The sequence below is a fragment of the Oryctolagus cuniculus genome, chromosome 3 (genome assembly GCF_964237555.1).
Source record: "Oryctolagus cuniculus chromosome 3, mOryCun1.1, whole genome shotgun sequence".
Taxonomy (NCBI): Eukaryota; Metazoa; Chordata; class Mammalia; order Lagomorpha; family Leporidae; genus Oryctolagus; species Oryctolagus cuniculus.
This window is the reverse complement of record NC_091434.1, coordinates 169129914-169144116: the sequence shown is the minus strand read 5'-3', so window position 1 is coordinate 169144116 and position 14203 is coordinate 169129914. Positions and strand designations below refer to the sequence as shown.

The 14203-nt window shown below is 45.0% G+C and overlaps 1 protein-coding gene across 4 annotated transcripts in view; it reads right to left on the bottom strand.

Annotated features, from left to right (window-relative positions):
* Nucleotides 1–13694, bottom strand: part of EXOC4 (exocyst complex component 4) — an 871518-nt gene extending 857824 nt beyond the window's left edge. For all 4 annotated transcript variants that reach the window (XR_011387458.1, XM_002711996.5, XM_070071324.1 and 1 more), the window contains exon 1: nucleotides 13537–13694. Coding sequence is in view for 3 of the 4 variants with exons in the window: in XM_002711996.5 (XP_002712042.3) it covers nucleotides 13537–13622 (86 nt within the window). In the remaining variant the exon portion in view is untranslated. The remainder of the gene's footprint in view (nucleotides 1–13536) is intronic.
* Nucleotides 13695–14203: the final 509 nt, after the last annotated feature.

The window sequence follows — 14203 nt, the reverse complement described above, 5'->3', positions numbered from 1 at the left end:
ACATTTGGTTACATTATTACATCTATTTAGCCCTTATTTCAAAGTGTCAGAGTCAGATTTTCTTTTCCTTTAAAATGCAAAACAGCCCATCTCTGAAATGCCTGCTGCAACGTACACCTATTATGCCAGCAGGAGAACTAGAGGCAGTTCTCAGTTCGAGGAGAGAAAGCAGGAACTGAAGAGGCCAAGAGGCTGCTAGGAACGGGAACACTCAACAAGTGGAGGAGGACGTCTACCAAGTCTCCTACACTTCGTATATGACCAACAGTCTACAAATGCCTCTGACGAATTATAAAGAGACCCTCCGCACCATTCTCAGCGCGCACAAAAAAAAAAAACAAAAAAAAAAAAAAACAAAAAAAAAAAAACGCGGTGAAGAAACATTCGAGATGTGTATCATATATAATCACATAAGATATGGCTTCACTCAGATAACCAAATCTACGTTACACTTTTAAATCCGATATTATTATATTCAACTATATCTTGTAGTTGGTTGTTTCTTAATTATGTCTTATTAGAGTTCACAAACCATAAGATAATCCCACCCTAACCAATAGCGACTCACAGTGACAAGCCACTCTGAAAAAGTTTTCAGATGCATAGAAACAGCATCCCTTAACAGTGCTGAGATTCATCTAATGGCAAGTGACAGTAAACAATTTCTGCTTTTAAGTCAATTGGAAACCCATGGGTGTCTTGCTTCAGACAGCACTTAGGGCCAATTACTACACCCAACACATACAGCTTTTCAATATTTCAATTAACTCGGCTATACAGAACACTTCTGGGGACCAAAAACTATAAATCTTTCAGCCAACAAAGAAGCCTATTATCTAAAATTAAGTCCAACTAACCCCACCTAGGCAGAAAACGGAGTCCCACTCTGACACATCAACTTAAAACCTCCTCACACCTCTACTTAAGCAAGCTTCACCTCTTTTTCTCTTTTCTATTTTAAGCCTCACAGCCTTCTTGTAAAGCCCTGTCCACACTGATATTATTTCCTAGTGAGTCTCTCAGAGATAATACTTTACAATTTATCAATGGGTGCTAAGTGGTCAAATACATTTTGGAAACTGGATGTTACACAAATTGAAGCAGGTTTCTTAACTGCAGACATACAGGAGATTTAAATATGCTAATATACAATGCACCAGGGGGTGGGGAGAGGTGACAGGACATAAATAATATATGGCATTTCTGTCATTTATTAGCCTACAGAACCTTGTGTCGCCAGCCCTCTTTCCAATCCCCAGTGAACCAGGACAGAAACAAGCTCACTAAACTAAACCCCTCCTGACCGGACATGTACCCATCTCCAGCTCCAAACCAATCAGGAGCAAGAAGCATCCAGATCCTAACCCCAAAAGAATCCCTAGTACCCTATTAGGGAATTTTCCCGCCTGCACTCACACCCAAGATAGACCAATGAGACCAACACGTGACCTTCCTGGACTGGCGGGAGTAAGCAACACTGCTATTTTGAGTGTCTGGTGTGCAAACAACGGACCTGTGCCTGCACCGAGCACCAAGCCAGGAGCACACCCACGCGTCCTGTGCTGAGCAGGAAGATCCAGAACTCCAGAGCAGGTGCAGATCAAAGCACGGGGTCTCGACCGACCAGGCTGCTCCAAACCCCTACAACTACACCTTGAGCTCCCGCTAGAGAACCAATCAGCAGAACCTCTTCCCACCATGCTGTCTCCCTGTGTTCCAGCATAAGCCACCATAAACCCTGTCCGGGGTTGCATGCTGGCCTCCTGTCAATTACTACTTGCAAGTAAGTCAGAGAACCTGGGGTTGGTACTTCAGCACATATATATCTACAAACACACATATATTTTTATGTAAGCTTTCAGTCACTACAAAAATTAAGAGACTTATCAAATAAATCTAGCTTCAACAACTGTCAATACATTCTAAGACAATTTCATCTAACCCCTTTTGACTTTAATCCTCCTCCCCAATTACTTAAGGAAATCCCACACATTATGTCATTTATTGATATATATGCACGCATGCGCACACCCAAGGAGTTTTCAAAGAAGTTCACGAAGAAAGAAGGAAAAGAGTGGGTGGGAGGGAGTGGTTGGGGAGAAGCATCATTATGCTCTTACAACTGCATATATGAAAAACATGAAATTTGTTTGCTTTATAGAAATTTAAAAAAGAAAAAAGAAAGTTCATGCAAAATGTGTACTATCCAAAAACCTATGCACGGACTGCGAAACTTTTTGCATGAAAATAAACTTATCTTCGTATATGTGCTGCCGAAGTGAGCCCAGAAAATTAACTTATCTTTTAATTCGATTTTCCATGAACTTTTTAAAGTCCACTCATCTTGTGAGTGCCCATGTTTTTAGCCCCCAGGACATATGTTTATATGTCTGGCTCCAGTAATACTGGCTCCAGTAACAACAAAGGCTATACAACTCATTTCATGGTTTAAAAGCAGCTAACAAAAATTGGAGAAGCAGAGTATAAGACAACAGAGAGCAGAGTTCATCATTGGAAGCATCCAGATATAAACAAAAACAAGAAACCAACTAATAGACTATAAATACCATGCTACCCTAAGAAAACCCAGGGGCAGCCTGTTAGACCTCAGGCCAAAAATTTACAACACTGCCACAGGGATTAAACAAAACAGCACAGTGTTAAAAATGAGAAACCACACAAACACGCACAAGTGTTTTAGCACATTTCTAAGAGTTCTGAAGGTAAAGTTCCTTAAAAGTAATAAATGAAGATAAAGTATTTAACTGTTTAATAACCTATAAAATAAGAAAGGATCATCAGTATCGAGCTATCTAGTTCACGGCATCACTTTATTTTTTTTTTAATTTTCATTTTATTTAAAAGGCAGAGAGGCAGTGAAGGAAAGAGACACACAGAGATCTTTCACCTGCTGGTTTACTTCCCAAATGTCTGCACCCGCTAGGACTGGACCAGAGCAAAGCCAGGAGCATGAAACTCGATCTGGGTCTCCCATGTGAACGGCAGGGACTGGTGTACTTGAACCATCCCCTGCTGTCTGGCAGGTGCACATGAGCATGAAGTCAGATGAGAAGCACAGTAGGCATGAGTCAAACCAGGCCCTCTAATATGAACTGCAGCGATCCCAACTAGCATCCTAAACGCGATGCCAAACATCCATTCCCATGCCATAACTCTAAAAATACAGCCTATTTCATCTCCTCTCTGAGCACAGGCAACCCCCAAAAAGTAGCAATGAAAACTAATCTTCAAGCCGGCGCCGCAACTCACTAGGCTAATCCTCCGCCTTACGGCGCCGGCACACCGGGTTCTAGTCCCGGTCGGGGCACCGGATTCTGTCCCGGTTGCCCAAGTGCTTGGGCCCTGCACCCCATGGGAGACCAGAAGAAGCACCTGGCTCCTGCCATCGGATCAGCGCGCTGGCCGCGGCGGCCATTGGAGGGTGAACCAACGGCAAAGGAACATCTTTGTCTCTGTCTCTCTCTCTCACTGTCCACTCTGTCTGTCAAAAAAAAAAAAAAAAAAAAAAACCTAATCTTCAAAGATATTTTTTAAAAACATAACACTTACTGACAGGCTTCTACTTGGGCCCCAGACTGAATGACAAGGACTAACAAACAAAACAAGTTTCACTAGACATGAAGGTGGCTATGATATGGGCTAGGCAAGGAGTTAGTGAACAAAGGAGCTGAGACATTTCCAAGTCCCTGTGCCACAGCCCTGCATTGCTTAAAAAAAAATCTCCACCACTTCCCAGGCCAACACAGCATAGCCACTTTCCCATGATGCACCTGAGCCTTGTCCATCATGAAGACACCATGAACATATGTACACCGAGCTCTAGCCGAGATGTCATCAAACTTTCCCAGAGACCATCAGTCACTGAGCCCCACCCAAACTCCACCCCATCGGTTTATTCAATTACAGCACCTCCCCCTACCCACTAAAGGGGGCAGCCAAATTGGAGTGTGCACAGTTCTCCAGGGCTGCCCTCATTCGCTTCTGAGTGTGTGCTGTCTCTTTAACCTCTTTAAATAAATCTTGCAGTTTAGCTGGGTCTTTGCTTTGAATTCATCTCGTATGCTGAGACAAGAAATTTAAATAAGTTCGCCACAATAGTGAGTTTGCAGGGCTCTAACGTACAGGGAACTCTGGCCGGCCATGTGGGGCTTCTGTGAGTCTTCAGCCCACATTGATCAACACTTGTGGGACAGGTAGCTACTGAAGGCCAGGAAAGTAACAACCTGAAAGGATCACTCTGAACTCAGAGCCAGAGATAGCAACTGTTTGCCCAGCCAGAGTGAAGAATCTCATCATCCGCGAGGCACTGGAATACTCACAAGATATCTCGCCAGAGCAGAGAGATAAAATTAGTTCTAGACTACATGTCACTTTGTTCCTAACTAGCAAACTTAAAGCAAGATCTGAAAGCACCAAACCATTGCCAAGTCCCTTCCCTACATCCCAGAACAACGCTCAAAAATATAATAGAAAAAAATCCAAAAGCAGCATCCAGCAAGGTTAAAGATACACTATCATCTAATAAAAGTACAAGGCAAATTAAATAAGAGGAAAAAGATGTAATCCATGGAAACTAACCCAGAAATGACACAGATGACAAAATCAATAGACAAGGACATTCATTTACTCTTAACACTTGTATTCTATATGTGCAGGAAGCCATGGGAAAGATGCAACACGTGAGTAGTAGAGACTGGAAAGACATTTTAAAAAGACTGAAACCAAACTTTCAGAGATGAAAATTATAACCTGAAATAAAAATTTCATCAGGTGAGATTAAAAACAGATCAAAAATAGCTAAAGAGACTGGCAAACTTAAAGACCCAGCAGCAGAAACTTATAAACCCCCAGAGAAGAGAGACTGCAAACAGGAGCACCAGCACTTGGTGAACTGTGGCATGACCGCAAGTCCTTCAAGACCAACTGGACCAAAGGCGTGTGGAAGCTACTACACACTGCAATCTCCAACAAACTTCGCAGAAATTAAAGGAGAACTGAACAGAAAGACTTGGCCTATTCATAGATCAGACAATTCAATACCAAGCGAGTGTCAATTCCTCCACTCCGTACACTCAACGCAACCCCAATCAAAACCAAGCAGATCTCATGGTAGAAATTGGCTAGCTCATTTCAAAAATCACATGGAAACACAAGAGGCCTGCAATACCCAAAGCAACTTTGAAAGAGGAGAATAAAATGGGAGGGTCTGTCTGCCTTCAAGACTTGGGAAAACAGTAATCGGGAGTGTGACACTGTCATCCAGATAAACATGAAAGAAACAGACGGGAGTGTCAGGAAACCGAACCCCATAGACAGGGGAAATTGATTTTTGACAAACGTGCAAAAGAAATTCAGTGATGAAAGGGCAGCCTTTTCAACGAATGGTGCTATAACAATGGGGCACAGTTATAGTGGTACAGAGGAAAGAAGTGACAAGAAAAGAACATTCTTGGAGGCTGGAGGCATTGCCTAGCTTCACCTGGACAGTGGTTACACAGGTAAAAACTCATGGAGCCATTTACACAAGATGTGTGCTCTTTCCTACATACGACTGTCTCAAAGACACAAATAAATACACGGAGATTCTATGCTTAATAAAAAATTATTTCTACCCACCCAATATTTTAAACACACACACACACTCAAGTACCTATGTGGCGAGCTAAGGCTGGAATGAGGTTCACCTAACATCACTGATGGTGGATAAAATGCAGAATAATTTGTTTTTACCTTCATCTCCACATCTTTCTGCATTTTCATTGTTCCAATTCCTTATTATGAGTGTACTATTTTTATATCAACTGAGTGACTTCTTTTAACTGGAAGTATTAACAGTAGTTAATTCTGGGTGAAGACAAATGGGTGATTTGTCTTTTTCTTCTCTGTAATTTTGTGTATTTTAATTGATCCACATTAAAAAAAACTTACATACCTACAAGGACAATATAGCAATATAAAGGTTTCTGTTATGCTAAGAAAACTAACTTTATTATAATTATAACTATCAAATCTTTATATATATACATGGACAGACAGGATCCGTATGAAATCCTTAAAGAAGAAAAATAGGTCACAGTCTGGGAAGTGACATTGTCGGACACTGTTCTTTCATATCCATTCATCTCACAAAACCGCACAAAATAATTTTTATAAAGGAAAATGAGAGTTATCTAGGTCCTTTGATTTGCTCATTTGTAGTCTTTTACTCAATGTTTTATATTTCATGTGTGTTTATATTTTGTATGTTTTACAAGCACATGTGTAAAGTACACATATGCCTAGTTTCTTTAGCTCAATCTCAAGTTACCAAATAATTATTTTAATTCAGTGGCACGAGCTTTCCCGGTTATGATGGCAACAGAAGCCAGTTACCCTGGCAAGGACAATTCCGGTGAAAAATTCACACAATATCCTGGCTGCTATCTGGCAGGTTCTCATCAAAGTAGCTACAGACCCCTGGAAAGAAGAAAATGAACCTCTGAGTGGCTTCTCTGTGCCAAACTGTGCCGGGTGTTTCTCTGCGCTCTCAACTCATGGAATGTTCCCCAAAACCACTGAGATCGGATTATTCTCTCATTTGACAACTGAGACGCGGCAACAGGATGCTTTAAAGTAACTGCTGCCCAGGGTTGCATGGGTAATATAGCAGGTTTCTATTTAACTGCACCACCACACATGGGCGATGCCATCCCCCAAAGCTCTGCACACATCTGTAAGCAGTGTCTTGGAGAAACAACCTGACCGTATCCCCGGATGTTCACACTGTGCCTCAAAGCCTTCAAGGACTTCCAAGGCTAACTACAAATGTAGATGGAAACAGAACTACGCATTCCCAAGATAGGGATGGTGCCCATCTAACCAGAAAATGGGGGTTGTCTTGTCTCTTCCTCCCACGTATGCTGTCTGTCATGTGATCTTGGGACTCCTTGAAAGTCGATGAAGTGTTTCCTCTCCAAGTATTCTAGCGTGATTTCAAAGCAACACTGCATGGCTCATGCAAGACTCCCTGGGGTACAAAGACAGCTTGAAACATAAAAACCATGAAGAGATGGGCGTCAAAGGAAGAGAGGTGACGGTACCAAGACAACACTGGCACCAAACACAGCTTCCAGGCTCCGGCTCGGAACCAAGCACCCACAGACTGTGTGGGATGAGCCTCAAAGCGGCTGTTCAAAGCCTTGATCAAAGCCTGGTCCCCTTCAACGAAGTTTACTTTGAATTACATATGGGCACGGACCCAGATAGTCTCCGAGGAGGCCGGAAATGGAGCAGGTGTCTGCAATAAAGGACTTGCTGGGGTTTTGAAATTCCGACTTTTGTGAGGACTTAAAAGTTGATGAAAAAAGGTGAGCCTTCATCAGTCTTCAAACCTCCTTGACTTCGCACACCAGGCTCTGTCTGCCCCCAAGTTCTGCTCGGAGGTTCCTGCGAGGTCTCTGCAAGCAGAGACCGTCTTCCCAATTAAACGGGCTCGTGGGCTCCAACTCCGACAGGAAGGAGACACAACGTTTAATTGGTAAGCAAATCACCTAACAGTAAGTGGTAGACACATTTCCCAATCAAACATCTGACAGGAACTCACAAAAATATGGTAACAACAGCTCCAAGATGCCACCTTGCACATTTCCCATGTAGATAGGTTGCCTTCTCCGAGTGCCCACCAAACAAAAGATTGGGGTGGGGGGCAGAGGGGTGGGACCAATAGAAAAGCAGGAAAAGGCCCTGTGTGTGTGCATGTTACTGTACAACTGCCCAAACTGTGTATCAGCAGGTAACCAGTGTTCTATCCAATTAGCTTGATCTTAAAGGGCCAGTGGCAAAACGTAAAGCCTAAATTAGCAGCAGTGAACACCAGCCTCCAAGAGATAAATCTCAAGCATGCTGTCTCCTCATAGAGCCCTCCTTGCAGGCCGGAGGACCCTTCCTACTAAGCTCAGGGAATCTGCCCTCCGAAATACCTGCTGTCCTGAAATATTTTTATTCAGCTTTTTCTAAACGATTGAGGATTGCTAGTCCTGACTCACAAGGAACTTAACAAATATCCATCTACCAACTGCAACACCTATTTTACAATTACACTGTAGGAACCTTTAAATTATTTGGCTTTTAAATGCTGTCAGTGATGGACTGTCGTACTAGCAAACTATAGAACCATTACTTAAGGATTTAGTAACACAGCTGGAAACAGCAGCAATGAGATCTGAATATTTCCCATGTCTGCACACCTACTCTTGTCCTCATCTACCTGGAATTTTTTTTTTTAAAGATTCATTAATTTTTTTGAAAGTCAGAGTTACACAGAGAGAGAGAGAGAGAGATCTTCCATCTGCTCATTCACTCTGCAAGTGGCCACATCGGCCAGGGCTGAGCCAGACTGAAGCCAGGAGCCTTGAGCCTCCTCTAGGTCTCCCACATGGGTCCAAGAACTTGAGTCATCTCACACTGCTTTTCCCAGGTGCGTTAGCAGGGAGCTGGATCAGAAGTGGAGCACCAGGACACAAACCGTTCCCCATATAGAATGCTGGTGTTGCAGGCAGCAGCTTTACCGGCTGTACCACAATGCAGGCCCCTCCCTGGAATTTTATTAATCCAGTATTAAATATGACTCTAACAATAAATGTTGTTCCAACTATTAGGAACAGTATTTTAAAACAACATAGGGCAGCACTGTAGCATAGTGGATAAAGCCACTGACTGCAGTCCCAGCATCTCATATGGCCACCAGTTTGGGTCCCTGTGGCTCCACTTAAGCTCCAGCTCTCTGCTATGGCCTGGGAAAGCAGTTAGAAGATGACCCAAGTCCTTGAGCCCCTGCACCCATGTGGGAGACCGAGAAAGAAGCTCCTGGCTCCTGGCTTTAGATCGGCACAGCTCTGACCATTGCAGCCATTTGGGGAATGAACCAGCAGATGGAAGATCTCTGTCTCTCTCTCTGTCTCTCCCCCGCCCCTTTCTGCCTCTGACTGTCTATAACTCTGCCTTTCAAATAAATAAATCCTAAAAAAAAAAAAAAAAAAAAAAACAAAAAAACAAAACAAAACAAAAAAAAAAACAGGCACAACATTGGGGCTGGAGCTGTGGCGCAGTGTGCCTCTGCCCACGGCACCAGCATCCTGGCCACTCCTCTTCCAATCCAGCTCTCTGCTATGGCCTGGGAAAGCAGCAGAAATGGTCCAAGTGCATAGGCCCCTGCACCCATGTGGGAGACCCAAAAGAAGCTTCAGGTTCCTGGCTTGAGATCAGCATAGCTTCCAGCCCTTGCAACCATTTCGGGAGTGAACCAGGGGAGGGAAGACCTCTCTCTCTCTCTGCCTCTCAAATAAAGAAATCTTTAATTAAAAAAGCCACACACAATATAAAGCATTATGCTAATATAAGGGTACATAAAAAATAGTGATGGGAAATGGCATTAAAATATAAGTTTATTTTGGTGTAAAAATCTGGAAACAGGAATATAAGAGATCTTCAAAAAGGTCATGGGGAATGTATATCATGAAAAAACTACACATGGATTTCAAAAGGTTGCTGTGGGATTTTTATTGCACCAAAATGTTATCTTTTATTTCCATTTTTTCATAGATTTTTAATTTTTTTCTACTTTTTTTTTAAAGATTCTACTTATTCATTTGAGAGGCTGAGTTACAGAGAGAGGGAGAGACAGAAAGGGCTTCCATCCTCTGGTTCACTCCCCAAATGGCCACAAGGGCCAGAGCTGGGTGGATCCAAAGCCAGGAGCCTCTTCCAGGTCTCCCCCATGGGTGCAGGGGCCCAAGCACTTGGGCCATCCATCCTCTACTGCTTTCCCAGGCCAACTGAGGAGTGAACCAGAAGATGGAAGACCTTTCTCTCTCTCTCTCTCTCTCTCTCTGTAACTCTTTCAAATAAATAAATAAATCTTAAAAAAATAAAAAGGAGTGCCTGTTCAAGTTGCTGCTGCTGCTGCAGTTTCCTGACAATGTGCCTGGGAGGGCAGTGGAAGATGGCCCAAGTGCCTGCGTCCTGCCACCCACGTGGGAGACCCGAACAGACTTCCAGGATCCTGACTTGCAGCCATTTAGGGAGTAAGCCAGCAAATGCAAGATATTCTATCTCTCTGTCTCTCTGCATTGAAAATAAACAAATAAGTCTTAACAAAGACAGGGGCTGGCATTGTGGTAAAGCGAGTAAAGCCATCATCTGTAATGCTGGCATCCAATATGAGCACCGGTTCAAATCCCAGCTGCTCCACTTCTCATCCAGCTCTCGGTTAACGACCTGAGAAAAGCAGAAGATGATCCAAGTGCTTGGGCCTCTGCCACCCCTGTGGGAGACCAGAATGAAGCTCCTGGCTCCTGGCTTTAGCCTGGCCCAGCACCAGCCGTTGCAGGTATATGGGGAGTGAACCAGCGGATGGAAGATTGTGTGTGTGTGTGTGTGTGTGTGTGCGCGCGCGTCCCTCTCCCTCTCTCTTTGTAACTCTGCTTTCAAAATAAATAAATAAATCTCTTTTAAAAAACAGTTAAATAGGGGCCGGCACTGTGGCATAGTAGATGAGGCCGCCGCCTCTAGTACCAGCATCCCATATGGGTGCCGGTTCAAGTCCCGACTGCTCCACTTCAGATCCAGCTCTCTGCTGTGGCCTGGGAAAACAATAGAGATGGCCCAAGCGCTTGGGCCCCTGCACCCATGTGGGAGACCCAGAGGAAGCTCCTGGCTCCTGGCTTCAGATCAGTGCAGCTCCAGACTGCAGTCAATTGGGGAGTGAACCAGCAGATTCCTCTCTCTCTCTCTTTCTGCCTCTCCTTCTCTCTCTCTCTCTCTCTCTTTCTGCCTCTCCTTCTCTCTCTCTCTCTCTCTCTCTCTCTCTCTCTCTCTCTCCTCTCTCTCTCTCTCTGCTTCTCCTCCCTGCAACTCTTTCAAGTAAATAAATCAATCTCTATTTAAAAAGATAAATAAAGCTAAACTAATCAAACTTTCCAAAAGACAGTGGACTCACCAACAAGTAATTGATTTGGTGACAAAATGATAGGCCCATGGAAACATGAAATAGAACTGGTTTGTACTACATATATCTTCGATTCATAAACATGAGCCTACAAGGGCTTTCCTGTGGGAGGCTTGTTGCCAAAGCAATGCAGAAAGCTACAGTCTTTGAGAGGGAATTTGAAGCAAGGGTAAGACTTGGAGGAGGCAAGCAAAGTTTTCTGAGGAACTAAGAAAAAGGAATACAATGTTCCAAAAACAGTATCACAAAGGCTACAAATTGAACAGCTATACAAAGAAGCAAATTCAGAGTAAAGCCAGAGTTCATTAACAAGAAATATACATTTGCAAATCTCTTCTTCCCTGTGGGACACACCCCTACCCCAACCCACCATGAAACAGCTCAGTAACAAGTACTTCCCCTCTCTCATTCACAGCCACCCTTCATGGAATTTAAACTGCTAGGTGTGTTCAAAAGCATACCACAAAGGGACCAACAGGGCTGGGGAGCTGGCAACATCCTCACTCCACCCCCAAATATTCCTGTGACTCAAAAGAAAATGTTGAAGTACAAAAACCAGTGCCCCGGCATCTACAACATCTGGCGTTCAGGTCATGGGTAACCATGAACCTAATCCTTACTGAACTTGGCCAGGAAGCTACGTCTGGAACCATTCTCATATTACGCTCAAAACAAATGTAATAAATAAGTGTTATTCTCAAGTGGGGCGAATCAGTCAAGGAGAAGGAAGAAAATGAAAAGCAGTAAGAAACAATGGAAGTTAAAGTCAAGACCACCTAGTGCTAGATGGAGGTGACCAAGTGAAGATGACAGTAGACATCCATGGCCATGCCACACACCGCCTAGTGCTACATGGAGGTGACCAGTAAAGGTAGTAACCAGCAGACATCCGTGGCTATGCCACACACCACCTAGCAAGGGGAGCCTCTCTCTGCACAGCACAAACCAACGGCCACTCAAAGGCAACCTACGTCTCTGAATCTGCCAGCAGAAAAGCCCACGCTTGGTTTTCAAATGTAGGACATTTGGAGTAAATTTACTTCCATTGAAGAAAATTGACAGCAGAAAAGAAATGACACATATGAAAGACATGATACATAGCAAACAGTCTACAGAAGCTCCGGCTCTCCGAGGTGGCTACATTTGCGTTTAGCTGCCAACTTCCCTGATCTCTGCTCTATTTCCGTTGGAAGCAACCACTCCTCAAAGGCCATCACACTTCCTCCTCCGTCTCTCTCCCCCTGTACCTCTGCTGTTACGCACAGGTAGACTATATTTTTTCTCAAGGGAACATCGTGTGCAGAACTCAGGGTGCTCACTTATTCATTCAACAAGCATTTACTACGTATGCCGTAGGTGCCAGGCACCATACAAAGAAACGGCACAAAACACCTGTTGTTTAAGTGAATGTTGCCTAAAGCAAGTCCAAAAAGAAAGAAAATAAAGCCATGTATTATAATCCCGCAGGGGATTAGGCCTGGAATCTACAAATATTCTACCTACTGGTTTGTGCCTCTGAGACACATCTACACTCCCTGCGTTTTGTCACAGCATGAATGGCGCCTGCGGACCAAGAGAAGACTATTTCCCTTGTATGACACGACAAATACACAAAGTATTTCCAGACCGAGAAGCATTCCCGTAACCCTGGCAGAATACGGATAATAATGATTTAATAGGCTATGATCTGAATCTACAGTCCCCTTGGTAAGATCCAAGAGACCGGTTATCGGCCCACCAGTGGTGCGCTGCTTTAAGGTTCGTTCATCCCGAGAGCTTAGTACCTACCAGATACTGCTGGACCCTGAGTTTAAAAAAAAAATCAATATATTTGGGCAGCCCTCAAGAAGGCATAAACTTGGCACAGGTGGGGCATAGAGACGGGAGGGGTGTTTGTTTTAATGAAAAATATCTGCACTGAAATCCAAACGCCGACAGCGTAAAAAGAGTGTCATATACGTTTTATTCAGATTGGTCCTATCAGTTTCCACAAGGTTCCGCCACCTTCCATTTCCTTCTATTTTTAAAGGGGAAAAACCCGCGCAAGGTGCACCACCCCAACTCCACCCTAACACTCGCGGGTGAGGTGGGCAGGGGGGATGACTCGAAATTTATTTCGTTTCGGTTCTTTTAAGGAATTCACAGGGACCGGGCGGCGGGAAGGGGCAAAGCGAACATCACAAACAGGTGTGTGCCCGGCTTCCCGGGACGGACGCCCAGGACCCGGGCGCTTCCTGGGCGAGCGCTCCACACGCGTCCCCTCACCTGCTCCGCCCCGGCAAACCCCAACGGCGCGTGGGGCAGGCCCCGGGGGCCCTGGCCAGAGGCATCTGCCCTTACAGATGAGGCTGTGAGGTGGGGCTCCTCCCTCAGAGCCCAACCCGGGAGAGAAAGGTGGGACCACCGGGGCCTGGGGAGGCGAGGCGGAGAGGAAGGGTCGGCAGGGCGGGACCCAGCTGACCCTTCTCCCCTCCAAAGCGGAGATCGAGCCGCTGCTCCCGTCCCCTGACCCTGCCTCCGGCCTCCCTCACCTGATCACAGAGATGAGCAGCCCCGAGGGGTCTTTGCTTTTGCTGACAGTGCTTCTGTACTTCCCAGCAGCTGCGTCCGCCGCCATCTTGGTACGGGGCAAGCCGGTGGGCTCCAAGAGCCGGCGAACGTCAAGGCGGCATGTGACCCCCGCTGGAGTCCCCACCAATGGGAGAAGAGCAGTCCAGACACGGAAGTGGCGGTCTCACCAATGGAAGAACAGAATTCCGGAGCACGGAAGTAGGGGGTCCAATCGCTGGAAGGAGGAGGCGGGACCGAGGCCACAAGTTTGGAGGCCGCCCCGCGCGTGTTCCCGCTACGCTCTCGGGAACAGTAGTTTTCCTCCCGGTTCCTGGGCGTGTTTTCGGGTCGCTCGCTTTAAGAATGGTTTGGGGCTTATAATTGATCTGATGACGCCAACGTGTAGGTATGCGGTGTGTGTTTAAACGGAGCGCATTTATGCTTGATGCGTGATGTGCATGCTTTTACGGTAAATCCAATTAAGAATATGGACATGCTTTTCTTTAATAGTCAGACTGTTTCTACGTTCGTTTTATGTGTCAGTTTTTCCCAATGTTTCTGTATATCCTGAAAATCCTAAAAAAACACATGCAGGGACATGCAAGCGAATATTCAGAATATTCCGGCCGGCTCAGATCCTGGCGTTGG